The sequence below is a fragment of the Panthera tigris genome, chromosome D1 (genome assembly GCF_018350195.1).
Source record: "Panthera tigris isolate Pti1 chromosome D1, P.tigris_Pti1_mat1.1, whole genome shotgun sequence".
In the NCBI taxonomy this organism is placed as follows: Eukaryota; Metazoa; Chordata; class Mammalia; order Carnivora; family Felidae; genus Panthera; species Panthera tigris.
Window position 1 is genome coordinate 25491854 of NC_056669.1, and position 16719 is coordinate 25508572.

General features: G+C 46.5%; 1 protein-coding gene across 2 annotated transcripts in view; it reads left to right on the top strand.

Moving 5' to 3' along the window:
• Positions 1-16719, top strand: part of FLI1 (Fli-1 proto-oncogene, ETS transcription factor) — a 122043-nt gene that overhangs the window by 37626 nt on the left and 67698 nt on the right. The window contains exon 1 of one of the 2 annotated variants that reach the window (XM_042957786.1): positions 9019-9493. The exons of the other annotated variant lie outside the window; for it this stretch is intronic. Within the exon in view, the coding sequence (XP_042813720.1) occupies positions 9434-9493 (60 nt within the window). The 5' untranslated portion in view covers positions 9019-9433. Of the gene's footprint in view, positions 1-9018; positions 9494-16719 lie in introns of those variants that run through there. 2 annotated transcript variants of the gene reach the window in all.

The following is a 16719-nucleotide window of genomic DNA, read 5'->3' on the forward strand; positions in this document are numbered from 1 at the left end:
TGTCTTCTCTGGGTTCAGGTTGCCAAGCTGCAGATAGATGTCGGTGAGAAAAACACCAAAGAGCCAGCAGGCAGGTCCCACCAGGACGGTCTGCTTGTGGAACTTGTGCACCGCAACAGAAGAGGTCAAGTACAAAAGGGTGGTTAGTTAGCAAAGGAGCGGCCCTCTTGCTGTTAAAGGGACAGCATCAGTAAAACACTTTCTGAGCGAAGTTGTGTTAAAAATCACTTGGCAGGACCCCAGGGTCGCAGCCACGTGCTAGAAACCCACAGCGCTGGAAATAGTAACCATGATTTGAACTGCAGAATCACCTCTCATTTTAGGATTTCAAAATGCTCAAGCAGACATCTCACAGTGTAATTTTGGAGTGGCAAACGGGACACCCGCTTTACGAAACAGTGAATTAAGGCACCAAAACATGCAGAGACTTGTCCTAAAACCTAGAGTAAGTCATAAGAGACCAGAATAAAGCTCGCAGCGCCCCCCACCCCCTTTCTCCACCCACCCAGCCAGTGGTCAGCGTGGTATTCTGTCACACCCTCCTACTCCTTTAGGAGACTGTGGGGCACAACCTTGCACTGTTCATAAGCTTTTCAGGAAACCCTGATGTGTAGACAGAACCACTGTGAGTCTACATCACTTGGACCCACATGTCCTGTGCCAGTCGCTGGATTAAAAAGTCTGTAATTCACTCAGGCAGCAAGTTTTGATTGAGTGCTTACTGTCTGCCAGGCGTTGTGCTAAGTCCTAGCTGTGCAGGTAAATGAAGGAGACCAGACACCCTGCCCTCGTAGACTTTTAGTCTAGTGGCGGGAGAGACGTCAATCACACTTCTGCACAAATGAACATGTGAGTAGAAATGTGGTATGAAGGAAGAGGAAAAAGGTAGAGTGTCCTGAAAAAGAACTTAAGGCTGGATATCGTTGAGATGGGACCTCTCAAGGAAAGCCCCCCCCCCCCCGAAGAGATAATATTTCCACATAAGTAATAAAGATGGGAGGAAGGACTATGCAACCTTGCTTCCAACACCTACCCAAAGCGGGTTATGATTCTAAGAAGCAGCTAGTTCCCTAAATAAATAAATAAATAAATAAATAAATAATTGCTGTCTGTCTTGAGCGTGCCTCCCTCTTGAGATAGTTTGAGTGGTTTACGGCAGGAAAGGAAAAGAAAGTGAGACCTATAGGGAGGTAGGGTCCTCTAGTGACCTGTGGTGAAGATACCATTAGGGCATTTCATTGCTTCCAAAACGTGGCTGAGGGATGTTCAAAGGGGTTTTACGCAACAGGATCCTGTGTTCAAAATAGTGTGGTAGGGCGCCTGGGTGGCTCAGTTGGTTGAACATCTGACTCTTGATTTTGGCTCAGGTCATGATCCCAGGGTCCTGCTAATAATAATTAGCACAAGGGGCTCTGTGCTGAGCATGGAGCCTGCTTAAGCTTCTCTCTCTCCCTCTCTCTTTGCTCCCTCCCTGCTTGTGCACTCTCTCTTCTCTCTCTCTAAAAATAAAAATAAAAATAATTTTTTTTTTAAATAGCGTGGCAAACTCTGGGTTCTAGAAACATACAAAAGCCTCTTTGCCTCAGGATTGATCAGAACGTTGCATGTGCTAATATAGCTCATGAACCTTTAAGGAAAGGAGAGGAGCAGTGTCTTCTGCAGCACTTTCCAAACAAATGCGATGCTGGAACAGTTTGTTCACTGAGCACCTAACATGGGTTCGGAGATTTGTGTCTGCCTAAGACTCACTTGGGGACTGTAAAGAGTACTGGCTCCTGGGCTTGGCTCCTGAGATCCTAATTCACTAGATCTAGAATGGTCTCAGGAAGCTTTGATTTTTAAAAATTTTACTTTTAAAAATTTTAAAATAAAATACACCAAGTTCAGGAGCCAGGCTTCCAGAGAAACTAACCAGGCTAGTACCCTGAGGAACACGTCAGCAGCTCTATTCATTTCCAGGACAAGCTTTCTGAACAGAGCTAAGTTATTGTTTATATATATATATATATATATATATAATTATATATAATAATTTAATTATATATAATAATATATATAATAATATGTATACACATATACGTATCTATATACACATATATACACACATATGTGTATATAGATACGTATATGTGTATATATACACGTACATATGTATGTATATATGTATATATATACACGTACATATGTACGTGTATATATATGTATATATATACACGCATGTATATACAACAACAACAGCAATAATAATTAGAAGCAAAGTGAGTAACAGACCACAAATCCGACCTTAGTCTACAATCTGTGGAGTGTCTCACGTCAAGCTACAAAGACCACATTTGTCCTTTTGGACTTGGTGGGCAGGAACATCATGTGTGGTAGAAGGCTGAGAATTCCTGACGCTGTGCAAATACAGGATCCAGCAGAATGTTTTCTGATGTGCCCATCTGTCTTTGTCTAATTAGCCGCTTCTCTTTGGCCGCCTCCCGTCCTTTCAGATGGAACAAAGGTACCCAGAAAGACACATCTTAATGCATTCATATGCAAAGAAGTTTGTGTCTTATTTTCTTTCCCTCTTGTCCTGGGCCCAGGAGAATGAAAAAGCCTGGGGGGACCGGTGCTTTTCAGAGGCGTTGGCTCCCACAAGCTCCGCCTATCTGGGTTGTGATCAGCATAATGGGAGGGTGGCGGGTGGGAGGGGGAGGGGGGAGCCTGAGCATATGACCGTGACCGGAGCTTGCTGTTGAGATGCAAGGGTTCAGATTACTATTGCCTAAGCCTCAGCAGCCTCCCAGAGCTCCAGGCTCCACGCTGCAGACAGAAAACACCTTTGCAGTCACACACCAAAAAAAAATTCTAATGCCATCTGGTGGAGATCTGACCAGGTTCGAGGAGACACAGGACGTGAGAAGGAGGCTGTAGAAAGAGGAGAATGTGAGCAAAACTAACGTTCTCCTTCACATTAAAACAACCCTGCCTTGTCCTTCTCAGAACATTCTTTGGCCCGAAAATTTAGAGACAGGGCCATACTTGTGCATGTGCAGAGACTGGGATTTTCACAAACGGCAGGTCTAGGGGTGAGTGTTGTGTAAGAACCCATATAAAGGTGCACGATTTAACCTGTTCAAAAGTTGGGGATGATTGTCACTGAAACGAGGATGAGAGGAAGGAACGAGTGACATCTCTCCAAAGATAGCTGCACATGAAAGGCGTTTGTCCTTCTCACCCACGAGGTCTGACTCTTGGTGCGTTTTGCTGGGTTTGCACTAATGCTCTGGCTGGTGGTCATTTGCTCTCGGTGGCCAGTTTCACTTCCTAGTTTTGCCGAAATGGCAGTGAGGCCTGTTGCTTGGGCCTGCTGTGTCACTGAAGGAAGTGTGCAGTTTTAAAATGTCAAAGCCAGCAGCCTCGTGTCCAGTGCGTGCCGTCAATCAGCAAGTGTCCCTGGGCCTCGGATGAGCCCACTGCGCATTAAAACGGTGACTAACAGATAAAAATCTCACCTTAATGCTCACCTATAGTCTCACGAAGGCGGCAGGATCACAAAGCAAAGAAAAATGGTGTCACTATAAACAATTAAACGTACTCACTGCCGGTGTGTTTTGGGGCAACGAATGCATTAGAGAAAGCGTAGCCCCATGGAAAGCCTGGGTTTCTGGCATCTGGGGTGCTGGGCTCGTGTTCTTGTACTTAGCAGCTTTGTGACCAGGAATGAGGTCTTACCCTTGCAGAACCTTCCTTTCTTTATCCACAAAATGGGGAAGGGGAATAATACTACCTACTTCCCCATGAATTATGGTATTAAATAAGATCATAGGTGTGGGAAGGCTCCTATTAAGATAAATGTCTTGAACTATAAAATAGTCTAAAAATCCCAGTTATTATTATTGCTAGAATCACAGTATGGAGGGAAATAAGTGTAGAAGATGCATCTTCTGCCATTTCCATTAAAAAGACAGAGACAGGGGCTCCTCAGTGGCTCAGTCCGTTAAGCAGCCAACTCTTGATTTCAGTTCAGGTCATGATCTCATGGTTCCTGAGATGAGGCTCTGTGCTGACAGATGGAGCCTGCTTGGGATTCTCTATTCCTCTGTCTCTGCCCCTCCCTTGCTCTCTCAAAATAAAATAAACATTCAAAAAAAAAAAAAAAAAGAGAGACAGACAGACAGACAGAGACAGAGAATGAGCTGAGTACAGGAATTAAACTAGCCCAAGTCTTTGTTCTGGCCCCTTGCTCTATGCTTAAATTCCTCCATAATAACTTAAAGGTAATTAATAATGGCTATCATTTGTATTGAAGGATTTAAGATGAATTTATTTCTGAGATTTGGAGAAATCCCAGAAAATAAAGTACTTCCTAAGATAGCATTTGGTTTTCATTTTCAGAGAGCTGACCTCTAATTTAGGAGAATTTTGTGGATGTGTAGTTGGTATAATTCCTTCACAGATCAGTTTGATAGTCAAAAATTATCATAATGACAATCAGTAGTATTATTAGGTCTGTAGACAAGATAGGCAAATAAAAGGTCACACTGTAACACCCATGTGATTGTGATTTACTAGGTAGTTGAATGAACCAGGAGTCTGAATTTGGCTGTATTGGAAGAATAAATAGTGAACTGCTTATGAATTTCATCGGCCTTTCTCAGCCTTCCCCACCCTTACATGCCAGGTCCCCTTAGAAATTTATGATTCCTGCAAACAGAAAGTCGTATTAAGAATAAGATGTTTAATTTTTTTTCCTTTAAGGGTCTCATGTGCTGGTCTGAGAAATTGTTTAACCTGACTTTACAGAGAGGACCTTGGAAGGAATAGGACAAAGGACAATGGAATAAGCCAGGGGGCCCTTGGGTGACTCAGTCAGTTAAGCATCTGACTCTTGATTTCGACTCAGGTCATGATCTCATGGTCCCTGGGTTCGATTCCCAAAGCGAGGAGCCTGCTTGGGATCCTCTGTCTCCCTCTCTCTCTGCCCCTCCCACCCCCTCCAAAATAAATAAATAAACATTAAAAAAAAAAAAGCAAGCAACTGGAAATGGGGAGCAGTTGATCCTGAAGTTCCCTAATACTTCCACCCCCATCTGGTATCCAGGGGCCAAATCTCAGTTCCTTGGGCATGACCAAGGAGGCTGTCTATTTGGTTTAGCAGTGAGACCTTACTATTTAAACCCTTTGCCCAACCCCACTAAACAGGAAATGCAAGCTGCTAGAGCTTAACAGGCAACCACTCCTCAGGTCCCCAACCCCCACTCCCTCCCGGGGTAAGTACATTGTTCTTTCTTTCCATTATGATGAGCTGCACACATTCATGTAATACGTGCAAGGCTGTCAGTTAGCAACTGTTAGAAAAAGAAGACCTGATAAGAATTCTTACAGTCAGGAATCTCAGACTCAGGAAACTTCCCACAAAGGGCGTAACATGAGTTGATAAGCTACAGCTTTTGATGGTGGCATTAGCACTCTGGCTTCTGAAATCTTCAAGATGGGTGCCTATGGCACTCTTGTCATGCTTGAAATTCTCATTGTTGGCTTGATATCTTGAATCCTTTTGTCACTTGAGCAACCTTGAGAATGTGGGAACCTGGAGAGGTTTGGTGAGATACACCCATTTCGGACACACCCAAGACATGCCAGGTACAGATAAAAATCTCCAGTGTAGCTGAAACATCCAAACACAGAGCGTATGGCTAATGGTACACCTCTAAACTGTGTTGTTCACTGGCTTTCCAAAGCGAGTGCTCATCGAATACTGTATGTACGATCGAAAGAAGACTAGAAAGAATGGATATTTTTCTGACTCTAGAAAAGACAGATAGCTACCATGTTGTCTATATGCATACTTTCTGCTATAACATTATTTGCATGAGTTAAGTATTTATAGGGCAATATTTAGTAGTTTTCAAAACGCATTCTAATTTGTGGGTATTTGTGCGTGTGCAGGTGTGTGTGGGAGACCATGAAAAAGACTATGATGTCTTGCCATTGGGGAGTAGAGCTTGACTCAGCACCCCAAACAAGGAACAGACCCCAGTTTGCATTCCAAAGGATGGTACTAACCGGACGATAACGCTGAGGCTTCTTCCCCATGCTCAAGCAAACATTTTCAGAAGGGTCTATACGTCTATATAAAAAGAGTATGGGTAATCTTTCTGAGCTCAAGAGTCCTATTTCTCCAGTAGATTTAACTCTTAAATGGACAAGACCCTTTCAAACTGAATTTGTTGAATCCAACCACTACATCACTATGTAGTGATGATGGTGTGGACCCTCCATGGAAGCAGGAGAAAGGCCACCTGATATACAACAGACAGAAAGAATGAGACCTGGGGACCAGCACAGCTCTCTCCCCTCATCTGTCAAATGAGGCTATAAACTCTTTGACCTACCTCGGAGCGTTATCTTCAGGACCATGCTAACTGGGAGCTGAAACACAAAAACAAAAACAAAGCCCAAAAACCAGAATACACAGCACAAAGCAAGGCATTTCTGAGTGAGACTCATCCAATAGATACCAGTGAGGCTGGTTTCACGTCTCTCTAGATGGCCTCCACCACACCTGAGCACTGGCCATCTGCAACATGGTGCCTCGCCAACGTCAGTGAGTTCTACAGCTTGAGTGAACCCTTGGTAGGAATTTTGGCCAGGCCCCGGTCTCTGAACCATGAACTCTGCCATGAACAAGATGTTATTTTTTTTAACCCATCGTTTAAAATTAATTTTTTGAAAAAAATTTTATGTTTATTCATTTTTGAAAGACAGAGAGACAGAGCACAAGCAGGGGTGGGGCAGAGAGAGAGGGGGACACAGAATCTGAAGCAGGCTCCAGGCTCCGAGCTATCAGCACAGAGCCTGACGCAGGGCTCAAATTCACGAACCATGAGATCATGACCTGAGCCGAAGTCGGATGCTCAACGGACTGAGCCACCCAGGCGCCCCTAAAATTAATTTTTAATGAAAGAGATAATACATATAATATATTCCTTTAAAAAGTTCAAATAGCAATGAAGTAAGAACCTCCTTACCTCACCGTACACCCCTCCCCTCAGTCTTACTCGCATCCTAAATGTGGCCATTGAGGGTTTATTGAGGTTCCTGGGATAGATCATGCAGATGATGCATCACCTTTTCCCTCAGGAAACTATCTTTTAGGCTGAGTTTCGAATTACTTTAGCTGTGATGTTACTGGCGAGGCTTTTGTGGAGGGTTTACTTTCTATCCAACTGCAAATCGTCAATATGATGTACATAATGTGGAGGCTTTGGCAATAGGAGAAGAATTGCTTGATAAAAACGTGTGTGGAAATAGCTTGCGATCTGTAGGGACATAAATAGCCAACAGTAGTTCCCTGAGCTACAGACTCTCTCCCATCAGCACCATAGGACATTGGAGCTGGGAGAGATAAGTGTAGCCAGGTTCTACCCTTGAGCTTTCCATCTTAGTCTTAACAAGGAACATCAGTGTTTTACCATAATATTGTCATTGTGGTTGTGCAATTTTTAGAGAATGTGCTCATGGGGAGCAAACACTCTCCATGCTTCCTTTGCCCTTCTGCCTTACATACCATCTCTCCCACTCCTTCATTTTATGGAAGGGGAAATGGAAAATCGGAGAAGTAATCCTTGCTCAAGAGCCCATGGCTGGTCAGTAGTGGAGAGAGCAGAGCTCTGGATCCCATGTTTCTGTTCCGGTGCGCTTTCTACTCTACACTATTTCTTTTACATGTGTTTCTTGCGAATATCCCATACTAAGAAATCAGGTATAAACAATGCACTGAAATATGAGACAGCCACGTCTCTGCCTTTCTTGCATTAGTCAAGTGTTTTAAAGCTCAGCGCTCATCCCCTGCCACCCAAGCTTTCCAAATGCTTCTAGGTGAGATGCCCAGATTCAAGACCATTTCCATTTCTGAGTGTTCTTCTATCTGCTGAGCCTCTGTGTGGGCTACAATGAATAGGAAAAAAATCTGACTTGGACTCCTGGAACCCCCACTTCAAGCTCTGTGACATGGGACAAGTCATATCACCTAGCTCAGGCTCAGTTTCTTTACTTGTCAACCATTGGGCCTTGTCAACCATTAGAGTGTTGTCAGGAGGGCCCGATAACATAATGCACATGAAAGCATTTTAGAAAAGAAAATACTACAGGCAGTTGCCATTGTTATAAATCTTTGGCTCATCCTCTTATGTCCAGGTCTGAAAATATCTCCTCCACTGATGTCTGAACAACAGAAAAATGGAACAAAGCAAAGACCCAGGGCTGCATTTGTACTCTGGAGTCCCCTCTATTATAGTATCTGTGTTGGGCTTTCCAGTGTGTAGGTCGAAACAAAACAAAACAAAAAAGAAGAAGAAAAAGCAGCAGCAAATACTGCTTGGTTTTGCATTTTCCCTTCTGTTTTCTGATTAGAGTCTCTATGGCCTGTGAGTGCAGAGAGAACCTCAAAAGATTGTGTTTGCTGCAGATAAGCACCAAACTCGATGTTTATCAGCACTTATCTCCTGCAAACTCACTCTCTGGAGGCTTCAAAGACCGGGGAGATCTCTCAGCCTTGTTCTGAGGAGAAGCAAGCTCCTGCAGGGCTCAGCAGCAGGTGTGGTCCAACTTGCTCCATCCCTAGGAACGTGGTTGTCTTGTTCCTCCACATGCAAAAGAAGGAAGCAGAGGGTTTACCCAATGCCCGGGGATGGGTAGTGGGGTAAAGGGAGCAGCAGCAGAAAAGGAGTGTTTTGAAACCAGCCCAGAAAGGCTGAGCAAGTAGGTGAGGTGGGGGAGGGGAAGGAAGGTTATGTATTTACCTGCTCCCACCCATCTCAGGACTTCATCTGCCAGACAAACCCATCACACCTTCAAAAGGTGTTTGAATTCCCTTCCTGCTCCCAGCTCACCACCCCCTACCATCTTTGGGTGCGCCCATTAGTCTGTATTCAGAGGGATTGTTGGCAGGGAGTGGGACAGTGGGAGGGGGGAGGGGGTGGGGGGGAATGGGGGAGCCAGCATTTTATTAGGCTGTTGAATTTGATTTATTAGGGGGGAAAAATCCTTCGCTTGCTTGCCACACAGGTTATTCTCAAAGTGAAAACTCTATTTTACTTTGAAAAAAAAAACATGGCGAAAGTGCCTACAGTTATGAATGGAGCTCTTTGTTACCTTCCAGATCGACAAGACAGACTGTTTGGTTCATGTCTGTGCACTAGCAAAGGAGTGTGGGGGCCTGGGAGACAGATGTGGCCTTAATTGCATGGAAATATTAGAAGATCGTTAAGCCATTTTGACAGGATTTTCCTCTTGCTGCAGGAGCAAAGGGCCACGTCTGAGCTGCATCAGGTCTGGCCAGACCCTCCAGCTGGGCCTCTTGTCCCCGTGTGTGAGAGACACATGGGCCTTGATTCACTTGCCCCGATAGTAGAAGGAAATAGACGCCTCCTTGCTATCGACGTCTATGCATGGCTGTGCTCCACGAGTGCAGAGAGTAATCCCCCAAGAAATCCTCAGACCCAAGGTGGGAGTTGGAAGAGAAGCTGTGTATTGAAATAAATATTTGGGAATGGGTGAACGCATGCACACGAAGGGAGAGTGATCGGGCTGTCTCTAAACCGACGGGTGTTCTCTATAAAGCTTTCGAGGGACCCACATAGGATCTGAAGGATTTACTGAAAGAGTACATCTGTTATCACAACAAATAAGGGTATTTAACAACAGTTTTCCATCTCTTCACTTTTCCCTTTGGAGTTTACATTTGGTGCTTATAGAATTATTCCATTGAGAGTCTTGGAAACAAGTCAGAGAAATCTTAGAACAATGTTGGGTTGTCAAAGAACAATACCTGGTAAATATGGCCGCTCTGATCTCTCCTTGCCTGGATCCCCTCCTCTCCTCCTTGCCCCATAATTTTCTGTGTGCCTAGAGAACACAATTTTTTTCCCATAAGCCTATATTAAAATAATTATGAGGACTGATCTGCTGGGAGAGAAGGGGAAACCCCCTGTAAAACTACAGTGTGGGAAGCCCTTTGGGTTACAAGAGTGATGTTTTAGAGCAAGTCTTTCTCAACCATCAAATGTGGACAGTAGAGACGTGGAGTGAATTAGTATTATACAATCCTCCCTTCAGAGGGGTGAGGTCATGGTCACGTGGAGCATCGTAATGGTCAGATGGGGCTGCGTTGGTGGGTCATGGCTTAGACGATGTTTGAGCCACAGCCTGGGAGAGACGGGGACAGGGTGACCAGAAAGGAAGGGAGGGAGAGAATGTGCAGCAGCAGAGATCCTGTTTTCATGCAAATGTTGTTGTTAACCTAAAGGGAAAAAGGGAAGGGCTACCAGGCAGCATTGGCACACCAGAGCCCCCAAGCTGTGCTAGTTGAGTGCTGCTCTCCCAAGGGCTGGACCTTCGAGAAGCACCAGGGATGTGTTACAAGGCCAGGAGCGCACAGTCTGCAAGCTCCGGTTGAACGTAAAATCACCGGCCCACTCAGACGTGGGCTCTGGGTCTCCGAGGAGAAGCAGAGTTTGCCTTCCAGCCAGTCAGGATACAGGGGCACCTTACCGCTGCTTTTTCCAGATCACTGGAGATCTAGGTATCTCGTTAGAGGACCCTGCAGAGCGAGCCACAACTCCATTTTACTAAATGGAGACCGGTGCCCTTCCAAATCTCTTGGGAACAGCCTTTGAGGGTGGTGGCGGCAAGTCTATGCCCCCTTCTCTCTGCTATATGCTCTTCAGAGGATGAGATGAAATGTTGAGGTCCTAGCTGGCTATTTATGACCAGGAAAGTCCCTGCAGTACATTTGTTGATAGTCGATGAAGTGTTAACGCCCTGCCCCTCGGCCACATTCCTGCTCAGTTCACTGCTTGCCTCCTTCTCTGAAATCCCCCTGCCTTGACAGTTGGTCGGGCCATCTCTCAGTACTTCACGTCCTGCCACCTTCTCGGGAGGCAGTGGCTCAGCTGCTTTATTGCTTTCTGGGATGCTACACGTGGCAGAAGACATGGTCCATTGTTACATGAGCTGTGGTAAAGTGACAGGGCGGGTACCTTACACTTTCCAAAATTCTTTTAGGAGCCTCGTTCTTATTTACTTTAATCCTCACAGCAGACCGTAATTCCTGCCGTATTAAGTTCAGGATCTTCTCTCCCCTTCTCCCTCTCTCACTACACCCTCCCCCCCCCCCCATCTCCAGCCCCGCCCCGAGGCACAGGCTGTGATTACACGGCAGATTTGGAGCTGCTCCTTGCTACTTACCGTCCAGGGGCCACCCTCTCATTTACAAAGGCATCTGCGTGCTTGTCTGATATTTGCTTCCCTGAAAAGCTAGGGTCAGATCAGGGGTAGGGGGAAGTTTCTACAAATGTCCTAATTCTCTAGTAGCAATAATGCTATTAACATTCTGTGATGCCATTTTTCCATTGACATGGTCCTGAATTTTATTACAGAGCCTGGTACATAGCACATGCCCAATAAATACTTGTTAAATGAACGAATGCATCCACGAATGAATGCTTTTTTTTGCGTCAAATATGTTCACGCTCCCCTAAAGAGAGAGGACGGACGCGTTAAGGAAATAGCCAACGTGACTTTTGCATGTTTTGAGTAGCCCCTAGTCTGGCCACCAAGCACAGGTATCTACAACCTCTGCTGGCCACAGTAGTCACCACTAGTAACACGTGGCTGTTTCAATTTACATTAACTACAATTCACTAAGATTTTAAAATTCAGTTCCTCCGTCGCACTAGCCACCTTCCAAATGCTCCATAGCCACACAGGTCTGGTGACTTCTCTGTTGCACAGTACAGATTTTAAAATATTTCCTATCACAGAAATTTCTATTGGACAGTGTTGGTCTAAAAGATAAATTTACAAGTTCCATGTCTTTCTATGTAGAAGAATAATATATTGGGGCACCTGGGTGGCTCAGTAAGTTGAGCACCCAACTCTTGATTTTGGCTCAGGTCATGATCTCACTCTCGTGAGATTGAGCCCCACGTCGGGCACTGTTCTTGGCACGAGCCTGCTTACAAATCTCTCTTTCCCTCTCTTTGCCCTTCTCCCCTGCTTGCGCTCTGCCTCTCTAAAAAAATAAAGACAAAAAAATAATACGCTTACATAAACATTTTGCTTCTTAAAAATTTTTTTTAATGTTTATTTATCTTTGAGAGACACACACAGAGCACGAGCAGGGGACGGGCCGAGAGAGAGGGAGACGCAAAATCCAAAGCAGGCTCCAGGCTCTGAGCTGTCGGCACAGAGCCCGATGCGGGGCTCGAGCTCACAAACAAGATCGTGACCTGAGCTGAAGTTGGACGCTCAACCGTCTGAGCCACCCAGGCACCCCACATTTTTTTTAAGTTTATTTATTTATTTTGGGAGAGAGAGAGAAAGAGAATGAGCAGGGGAGGGGCAAAGAGAGTGGGAGACGGAGGGTCTGAAGCGGGCTCTACACTGACGACAGCAAACCTGACACGGGGCTCAAACTCACTAACCATGAGATCATGACCTTAGCGCTTAACCAACTGAGCCACCCAGGCGCCCCGTCACATTTTGTTTCTTAATTCTGATTTGATTGCAAGACTGAGTTTATAGAGCACGTTCTCGTTCTTTTCCAGAATCCTTAACACGTTTGAAAAGTCATTCAGGTTGTTAGACTTGAAACTTTCTTTGGGTCAGGATTAGAAGGAGCAAGGTGCCTATGAGGTTCCCCCAGGGACATGTTGCTCCCAGTTTCCCTAGAAGGGCAGGATTGGGAAGGTTGACATCATTGATTTTGGCCTCCTTATGGAAATCACCGAGCCCGTAATGAATGTGGGAGATCTCAACCACGCAGAAAACTAAGCGGAAGCGGCAGTATAAGAACTTGACAGCCTTTGACAATGGAGCCTGGAGTTAAGGGAACCGAGAAGGAAAAAGGAGCTGATGAGGTTTTTGGACATCTCCTCAGGGCATCCCCACCTGGCGGGCTAGTTTCCCATTTCCTTTAAGTTTCTGAGACATCAAGGATTAAGCCTGACTGCCACCATGACACATGCCCTTGAGAGAGACAGACAGGCTCCTACTGGGCAAGGCCGGTACCTTCAGAAGCGTCCAAGAGTAGAACACTAAGTACCCTTTATAGAGTAACTAAATCAGTCCCAAGTCCCCAGGAACTGTCAGTGGGCTTCAGCTGGGCTTTCTGTGCAAATAGCTTTACTGAGATTGACAAAGAAAATATCTCCATGTAATCCCACTGAGATGTTTTCATTGGAAGGCCATGGCGGGACTTGTTCACAAAATATCTGCTTTTCCTATAGATGGATGCCGAGAGACAGGAGGCCCGGTGCCAGACTGCCTAGGTTTGGCACTCAAGTCAAGCAAGGATGAAGGCCAACCCAGTGGGCGACTGCCTTGAGGGCGGCTGCCAGCCTAAAGACCAGCTGTGTCCCGGGGATGCAGCCTGAGCTCCAAGAGGAGCGGATGCTTGGCTTTTTGTGCATAGACCAGGCTGTCCTCGGTTCCCCTTACCTCCTCCCTGGAAGGGAGGGCAGTGGTCCCATGAAGCTACGATACACTGAGATCTCTTAGCTTGCTCATAGATAGGCTGGCCATCCGATGGATCATCCGAACGGGAATAATTTTGAGAGTGAAGGGAGGTATTATGTAACATTTTCTGGAACAATCGGCATAGACTGGGACGGTCCCAGGCAAATGGGGCTGGAGGATCCATCCTACACCGAACTGGAGAGGGTCTTGTGGATCATCTAGTTCAGTCGGTCTAATGTCGCGAGAAACAGGCCCAGGGAAATGATGTGCTTTTCTTACATTAGAATCTGTGAATCATACTAAGAAGATTAAGCTCAGAGGGTGCTTACTATGTGACAGGCATGAGTTTAGAATACAATTATTATCATTCCTAGTTTACCGAAAAGGGAACTGTGGCACGGAGAGATTAAAGAATTTGCCTCAGGTCACAGAACTAACAAGTGGTGAGTGTCGAGTCCAGATCCGGTCAGTCTGGCTCCACTCCCTTCTCAGAGCAGAGACCCAGTGGGGACCCCTTTACATATGCTAACCCACTCCACTTGAAGTGGGTCCTGTCATTGTGCCCATTGTTGGGATGAGGGAATCGAGGCACTTAGTTAAGGGTTAATAAGGCCTATGGAAAGCCACAGTCTGGTTAGAGAGACAGAATGTGAACCTATGAAAAACTACCCTCTATGGCACAAGCGAAATGAAAATAAAAGCAATGTGACAAAGCCGTCTAGAATAAAGTGATGACTCAGTGGTGGAGGGGACAGTGGGGGGCTGCGGGAGGCAGGGAAACTTCTTGGAGGTGGTGGCACTTGAGGTGTCCTGGAAGGTCCCCTTCACCCATCTCAGGCTCTACCTCCTCCAGGAAGCCTTCCCTGAGCTCACTCACTGCCCTCTCGTCCCACCCCTACATAAGTATCGATGTGTGGATCAGTCTTCTGCCCAGATTTGAGCTCCTTAAGGGCAAGTGTGCGAGTTTGGGGTCTCATTTATCTTTGTATCCCCTGTGCCTAGCCGAATGCCTGACCCCCAGTGGGTCCTCCATAAAAGTCTGGTGGGTAAATGAGACCTGAGGAGGCAGGGTTGAAGAGGAAAGGCAGTGCCGTGCAGGGATAGCTGGTTCGAGTGACGGAAAAAGCCAGCTGGTTTTCACATAGGTATTTGCAGACACCAAAACAGCAGTCAAGAAATGTATATTGAATAGGTGTCTAAAGGTTCAGAGTGCTGGGTCTTATACAACAAGAGGAGAATCTATTAAAAATAGAACATTAAGGAGCACCCGGGTGGCTCATTCGGTGAAGCTTCCAACTTTGACTCAGGTCACGATCTCATGGTTTGTGAGTTCGAGCCCCACGTCGGGCTCTGTGCTGACGGCTCGGAGCCTGGAGCTTGCATGGGATTCTGTGTCTCCCTCTCTCTCTGCTCCTGCCCTGCTCACACTCTGTGTGTGTGTGTGTCTCTCTCTCAAAAATAGACAAACATTAAAAAAAAGAGGGAGGGGTGCCTGGGTGGCTCAGTCGGTAGAGTGTCCGACTTTGGCTCAGGTTGTGATCTCACGGTTTGAGGGTTCGAGCCCCGCGTCGGGCTCTGTGCTGACAGCTCAGAGCCTGGAGCCTGCTTCAGATTCTGTGTCTCCCTTTCTATCTACCCCTCCCCTGCTTGTGCTCTGTCTCTCTTTCTCAAAACTAAATAAACATTAAAAATATGTTAGCAGCACATTAAAATGCAACAGAAGGAGCAAGAGAGGGAGAGAAGAAATGGGGGCAGGATGCAGGAATAGTGAAGAAGACAGAAACGTGAGCATAGGGTGCCCAGAGGGAACAGGATAAAATAAAGCACACAAGCTAGGCAGAGGCAGGTCAGGGCTGCCGAGCCAGCCCAGGAAAGGACCTCCTTAGGCACCACCTCCTTCCATTATCTCCATCCTCAGGGCTTTTGCCACACGTCACTGCAACAATATGGTAACCATATGCCGTGGGGCCACAAGAGGACTAAGCACCTGGGATAGCATGGTTCATCCAGATGTGAGAGTTGGAAGTATTGCACACTCAGGACTCGATGGGCGTGAGGTCGCCAAGCGTGACTCCTCAAGCGTGAATCAGGGAAAGGAGACAGCCATTAAGAGCTACGAGATGGATTCAGGGGCTCCTCTGTTCCCAGTGCCTCGTGAGGAAATGAAATAAAGTGGAGTCCCCTGTGCGACAGCTAGCTGTCCATCGCGGGGAAATGGCATTCTCCCTGGCAAGTGCCAGCTGAGGCTGGCAGACATTTCCCAACTGGTGTGCACAGGACTGGACCCTCCGGTTCTTGAGGCTGGTTTTGCGTTCGTCTCCCCCGTCCAGGGTGCTCCTCAGGTATAAGCTGGAAGGAAGAGAGCAAAGCCCCACCCCCACCCCCACCCCCACCCCCACCCCCGGGTGCATGTTTCCTTGTGGTTTTCCTGTGATTATGAGGGCACCAGTTGCCATGGAAACTGTCACACGAGGCAATTGTCAGATAAGATCATAGCTTCTAGGAATAGGGCCCTCAAGTGGTTGTTGAGAAGGATCGGTCAGTGGCTTTGTGTTTAAATTTGAACAAGACATCAACACTGGGTGTGGCTGTTTCAAAACCAAAAACTGGACAAGCCTGGGGTCCAGGGCTTAATCGAAATTGCTCATAGCCAAGAGATAGAATGGGAAGTCTAAGTGGTGGTAAAGGTGCTGGCAGGGGCCGGGAGTCTCTTTGTCTCCTACCAGCTCCAAGGATTGTATCCACTAAAAAAGGTTATTGCACACTGACTGGGTGTTCCGAATGGAGCAAGCAACTGGGAATGGAAACAAAAAATAAGACCGATTGGGGTTCCTCTCCTCAGGGCACCTCCAGCAGCAGAGCTGGTCTTTGAGAAAAAGGATGGGAAAGTTCCCATGACCCCAGAAGTCAAAGAAGCACCCAAGGGCACCTGCCATCTACTTCCTCCTCTCCCTGGCACTTACGAACATTGTAGAAAGTGTCATTTCCACCCCCTGGTGGACAGCTGTCTGCCCCTTCGGGGAGCCCATCCTTTCATATCTGAATCGCCTCACTGCCCCCTTCCCTTTGTCACTCAGCGTCTTGTCTGGTCCCCACAGACCAGATTGAGATCCTCTTGGTCCAGCTACCAAGCCAGACCCATAAGGACAAGATTCCAAGGACAATTCTTAGTGCTCCCACTCTCAAGCAGTAAGAAAGGTCAGGAACTTTATC